General features: G+C 31.9%; 1 protein-coding gene across 1 annotated transcript in view; it reads right to left on the reverse strand.

The window, feature by feature from the left end:
- Nucleotides 1-4,826: 4,826 nt before the first annotated feature.
- Nucleotides 4,827-6,471, reverse strand: part of Adk2 (Adenosine kinase 2) — a gene marked incomplete in the record, with an annotated part of 7,002 nt that continues 5,357 nt past the window's right edge. The window contains 2 exon segments of the mRNA XM_067045418.1: nt 4,827-5,582; nt 5,675-5,761. Coding sequence (XP_066901519.1) covers nt 5,452-5,582; nt 5,675-5,761 — 218 coding nt within the window.

The following is a 6,471-nucleotide window of genomic DNA, read 5'->3' on the forward strand; positions in this document are numbered from 1 at the left end:
GTACGTTGTGAGTAAATAAAGTAATTAATATAAAAACAAATTTTTATAGGTTGTCTCCTTGAAAATGGTCTCAAGGCCGAAACGTTGGAGGTTTTTTGGAAATTATTGTTGAGAATATATTTGAATCAAATGTGTTTGTGTTAATAATTAAAAAAAATTTTTAGATAAAACTCTAATTTCTTCACTCTAAATTGATTGGCATTTGTTGTAAATTTGATAACTCTTTTATTATCTGAAATGTTTTACCACAAGTTTCGCTGTTTTAAATAGCTTCTCAACTCTGAAATAATTGTGTTTTCAGATTATTACTCTTTCCTCTATACATTCAGGGATGAAGTCAACAAAAATAAAAATGTCAATGGAACAAAAAAAAAAATAATTTTAGCATCATATTCAAGATATCGACTTCCTGCGGTCCCCGGTTTGCATCTTTATAAATTATTGGCCTTTTTATTAAAATTTTTTCCTCCTTTTTGAACCTGTTGGATTTCAAGGATGAGAAAGAGCCGGATAGATTTAAGGTACACCCCAATAAGGATACCACAGGATCTGTGACAAAGAATCTCTTATAACTACCCCGAGGATGATAGGCTTAACGAATGCCAGCTTTCATTCCCATTTCCTCTTCATGTTAGGCAGATGTTGCCCACTTCCTCCCATCACCAACATCTGCATCCACCGACTGCTGCTTCAGAAGTATCCATAACAGGAACGAAAAGCTCGCTAAAACTTTAATCCGGTCTGAAAAGTGAGATATTTCATGAATTCCAATCATATCGATGTACGCATGCATTTTTGATAAAATAAAAAAAATTCTTAAATGCTAAATGAATTTCTTTTCACTGGCCATTTTCTCTTACATGTACCAGAGATTGAGTGAATCAGCTGTCAAGTTTGAAATATGAAACGTTTACTTTTTAAGAGGCCAAAAAGCAGTGATACTTTCTCGAGGAGTGATTCGAGAAAGTATCGATTTCTTATATTCTGCTAAGTCATCTTTGAACTGTCAAGCCAAAATACACTATTCACTGTGCTTAGGTGTGAGCAAGCTGGAACTAAAAAATATCTTTTTCAGATTTGACTGTTGATAATTTTTTCCCGTTCTATACATAATAAATTTTAGTTCAGAGACATTACATCTACATTACTGTTTCTGAACAACTATCAAAATGTGAAAATTAGTTCAACAGTTAAAAAAATATATATAAAATGTTGGTTACAAAAATTTAACTTTAAAATACAATATGTTTAAGCTTCTAAAAAACTAATTTATAGATTTTCATTTTTTGGGGGGGGGAGGTATATTTCTGTTCTTTTTATTGTTAGCATCTTAGATGTGTAGGAATAATTATTACTTAGAAAAGAAACTAGTATTGTAGTAATGTGCTTAGACATAAAAAAAAAAAAAAATCTAGGAAAAAAATAGCTTTAAAAAGATATGAATTATATTTTAAATTGTGTCAATTTCCGGCGGCAATGCAAGAAAAATGTTATTTAATAAAAAAAAAAAATGTAATGGTTTGTACTTAAAAGTACCCCATATTAAAATCAAAAATTTATGTATAATTCTAATGACCCTCAATAGGATACCCATTTGTAAAATAAATTAAATTCAATGAATGCAGAGAGTAATAACCCATATTTTAAATATTATTAAACCCCTAAAAGATTACCTAATTAAAGAAGTTGATTTTTTATCAATTAGGAATTACTTTATTTAATATGCAAAAACTATGGAAAATTGTTTCTTTCAATAACTAAACGGTTACCTTGACTTTCGATGGTTTTATGAGTTTTATGCCGATCGGCAATGGGTATAGTTGCAACCTGAACGAATTGACTTCCACCGTTCCTGATAATAGAATCCATGTTGGCTTCATCCAACCTAATGTTCGCCTGACACAGTTCTAGACTTTTATCGAAGTACATGTAATTTGTTTGTCTCAGGATTAATTTTCTTGTCAGCACTACATCGGTGAAGGAGAATAGGTGTGTCATTATGTGCTCCTTGTCACACATCAAATAGGCAGTAAGTGTAGTATCTAAAAACATTTATCGATTGGATTTAGCTTAACTTATAGATAAGACAATAAAGAGCCAAACATTCTGCTTTAGGGAGTTTTCATACGGTCGGAGCCTGACGTGATATTGATTTAATCTATAGAGAGAACCTTCTTCACTTTCACATTGTCCAATAATTATCGGTGTCACGTCCAATATTTCCAGTATTGGGATGCCCCATCGATTCGTCGGCGAAACCAACTGTCACTATGTTGGAGCGTAATGTGTGGTCATTATAGATGTGATATGCACGAATTGATTATTTAATTAAAATAGTAGTCTAATGCTAATAATTTTTACTTTCACTTACCTCAAAATGAAGTATTGTGAATTTGGAATTATTACGATCGCGAAAAATTTCGAATGCTTGTTCTCGGTAGAAATACACATTTTATTTTCCTCCAAGTCCAAATAACCAAGCTTCGCAAAATGGTCTGTGTGTATATGTGTGAGCAGTCCAGCTCAAAACTAAAATATTATACACACGCATGCGGTACATAAATCCCCAAAAATCTGAAGCTGAGAGTGTACAATGCCACAATAAGGCCAGCTCTGATATAGGGCTGCAAGACCTGTGCTCAAACAGGTACCCTTGAAGGCAGAATCGAGAGATTTCAACTGAAAGTCTTACGTACAATTACAGGAGCTATTTGGGATCAGAGCCAGATGGAGGAGAACAGTGAACAGTGAATTGCTTGCAGAGACTGGTCAGTCAATATATCATGATGTAAAGGTAAGGAGGCAAATATGAGTGCAGCCTGTGGCTAGAAGCAATCCATCAGGACGCATCTACACAATATTGAATCCACTATAGTTGGCAAGGACTTAGAGGGATAAAAATAAAACCAGATTCAGCAAATATGCGAAAGAGTTACATGAAACAGTAAACTGGAAGGCAGTTGTCCAAGACAGGCTGGCAGGGAGAAGGCTGGTTCGACCTACACAGTCTGTAGAGCCTACTGGATTTGAAGGAGAGGGCTGCGGCCAAGAAGAAAGAAAAAATAGTATTTAACTATTTATTTATCAAGTAATTTTGTTGTTACTTCAGCTTCCTTCATTTCAATTTTACATGTTGTATTATTATGTGAGTACCAGTGTCTGGTACTCACATAATAATGTAAGGGGAATCCTCAGGAACTTCTTGCAGGTTTATTAATTTTTTTATAGACTGAAAATAAGCAACTGTGGGATTTAGAGAAAATTATTAATGTTTTCCCTATATGACTACCATCATCATTCATTATTACTATTATTTCTGTTCTTGACTTACTTTTGTGATGGCACTAAGGTTTAAAGAGAATAATGAATGTATACATTCATTTATCCCACCTCTGCCCTACCTTCTAGGAGTTTTTCCAGAAGTGGGATATTATACAAGACTGTGGAACACACTATTACAAATAAAACAGTGTACATTTTAATGTGAACTACACTCACAGATTTCTCTTTATAATTCCTACACCTCTGGTAATGGATGAATTCTATCTTTCAGCTATGATTCTCTTTTTCAAAATCTAAGGTAGTAATGGCTGGACCTATTAGCCACAAATGAACTCCTTGAATCACAGGCAGTTCTCCTCATTTAGCAACTGAGGTAATTAACATATGCATCTTCCACGTAGGTTATGATTCAAAGGTTCAAGCAATTTGATAATACTGTTGGTGATACACCAGCTATGGTGTTAAGCCAGTAAGAAGAGATGGCTTGGGTCTGGTCTCTACTTCTAGAACAATCTCTAGTCTAGCCAGGGAAGCAATACAATAATGGTTTAGTTTACAAACCATAGAATAATAGTGTTAACCAGGACAGCCTGTAACCAATGGAGTTAAGGAATCAACCTTATAACTGTACTGGCACCGGTTCGAATTTAGCCTGCTGGAGGGAAGGGGTCATCTTTAATTTTGTGGCAGTCCCAGGAAATTAAAACTAGACCTCTCCAGCATTGTTAGAACAGGGTGGTAACCGGTGATAAACCTCTCCTTCCTTCACTTCCTGTATGACATAAATGACCAGGTCGGGAAAAAAAAAGTGTACTAACAATAGAGTTGGCATTGTTATGGTATTCAAAGTACTGTGTATAAGTTCTGATCTACTGCGAAGCAATAAAAGTATGTTCTCATCTAGTATTTTTTAAAAATCCGATCCCCTAAATACACACAAACACTGGGATGATAAACATACAAGTATTTACCCTTTCTACCCGTTTCTTCATGTGGGTACATAAAAGTAATAATAATAAAGACATATGGGGAAAAAATATTTCTTTGAACGATTTACTGAAACCAAAAGTAATTTATCAGTTTTTTTATTTTAAAACTAATACTAAAAGCCTGGAATTAGAAAGGAAATCAATTTTTGGTAGGTTTTCTATTACATCTTCATTCTAGTTTTAAATTCATGGCTTTTATAAAAATTGTTGAAGGTCTTGAAAAAGTAATCTGCCACTGATTGATTAATTTGCACAAAAGAACATTAATTTTTTGTTTTGGAGATTCCGTATGATGACCAATCTTGAAATCAATAATTATAAATCATATTGTAGATTAGAACAATTCTTACACTTCAAAATAAAAGTAGGCACTACTCCACTTACTGATTCTTAATTTATAACTAGTTTATGAAATAATAAATCGTAACAGTATTCACTCAGATTTTTACAGGTATACATCGTATATTGTCAATAATAACGTGTGATAAAACCAAAAAAATGAACCATAGTGTGATAGATGTCTGAATATTAATGCAGGAAAAATAAAATTTTAAATAGAATTTAACAACTTTATTACATAAAGTACAATAGAACAGGTTACAACATCAAAATAGGAAATAAGTCATTATTACTTTCGAGTAGTATAAATATTAACTAAAAATATTATAACATTTCTAATATTAAAATAATGAATTGCTTGTTTAATTAAGGCACGGATTAAGTACACATAAAATAATATTGAAACAAAATTGCATAGAGAAAACTTCTTTTGGCAACTATAAATAGTTTTAATTCACAGCCAAAGTAATAACTGTTATCCTTTAACAATAGAAATGTTTCATAATACACTAGGCCAACAATGAGCACATTTCCATACTTATTTTTCGTTAATTCAGATTTGTACTATAATGATAATACATTACTTTTACTAATTAAAAACCACAACATTAAACAATTGTGCTTATGTACAATTAAACCTAAAAGAAAACATGAATCAAATAAATGCAGGTCTAAAAACCAAGAAAAAAAAAAAAAACTTTGTAAAAATTGGTTGAAATCAAAATCCAGTAGCTCATAATAAAGTGAAGACCATGTTTTTAGACTATGCAAATATATAATAACAAAATCGCATCTAAATTCTAAAATTCATAATAATTCCAATCAATTGAATAAAAATTAATTAATAAGGGACAAAGTTTGGTTTCCCAGTAACAGTACATCCAGAATTCTGAACCACAACTCCAGCAGCCCAAATAGCACACTTGACAGCGATATCCAAAGACTCACCTTTCACAAACTGGGCCATAAAACCTTTGAAAAATAAAGATGAATTATTTTATTAACATTGAAAAATTCACTTAAAATTTGAACGATATATGTATACGTTAAAAGAAAGTTCCTACCTCCAACAAAAGCATCACCAGCTCCATTAGTATCCACAATATTTTCTGTAGGAATGAGAGGGATAGGATATTCAGTAGTAGACCCCTCTAAACAAAATAGAGTCATATAGCAATGCACAATACACAGAATATTATCAACAGTAGAAGTTGTGAAGGAGAAATCACTTGGGGGTAGGATCAAGAGACAAAATACAGTGTAAAACTTGTTGAATTTTAACAAATAAATTTTACTTTAATATAAAAATGTTAAATCAAGATCCAATCTACAACAAAATAATACAAGAACCTTTCAGTTAACAAAATTACTAACTCCATGAAATCAGCCTTAATATTTTCAATATTAATTCTATAGTAATTTAACGTTGAATAAATATTCAAGACCATAATTTTATTTATTTATTAATTTTAGTAAAGAGTAATGTTTTTATCTTTTGTAAAGAAGATTTAAAGGGTTGCTACACTACAAAACCAAAGTAGGCTGGGGTCCAATTGCTATAGCTTCTGGCTCAAGAAACTAAGGTTCTGCTTATTCATTTTAACTATATTTATTTTGATAGTTGTAAAAGTGAGGGAGTTGTACCGGCTTTTTCAAAGAACCAAATAAAACAGTTACTATCACTTATAAAAAAAAATTAAATTATCTTAGGATAAAAAATCAGGTAGGAACATAGTTTAAAAACAACAACTATTCAAAACTACAATTTGGAATATTTTCTCAGGCATTCGTTAACTTAATTTATATGCTCAAAGCAAAGTTTGCCAGCTACAGGCCTTAAGCCCATCTGTAGTAACTGAGG

This window comes from Halyomorpha halys, unplaced genomic scaffold (assembly GCF_000696795.3).
Source record: "Halyomorpha halys isolate HHAL.00 unplaced genomic scaffold, Hhal_1.1 Scaffold1826.1, whole genome shotgun sequence".
Classification (NCBI taxonomy): domain Eukaryota; kingdom Metazoa; phylum Arthropoda; class Insecta; order Hemiptera; family Pentatomidae; genus Halyomorpha; species Halyomorpha halys.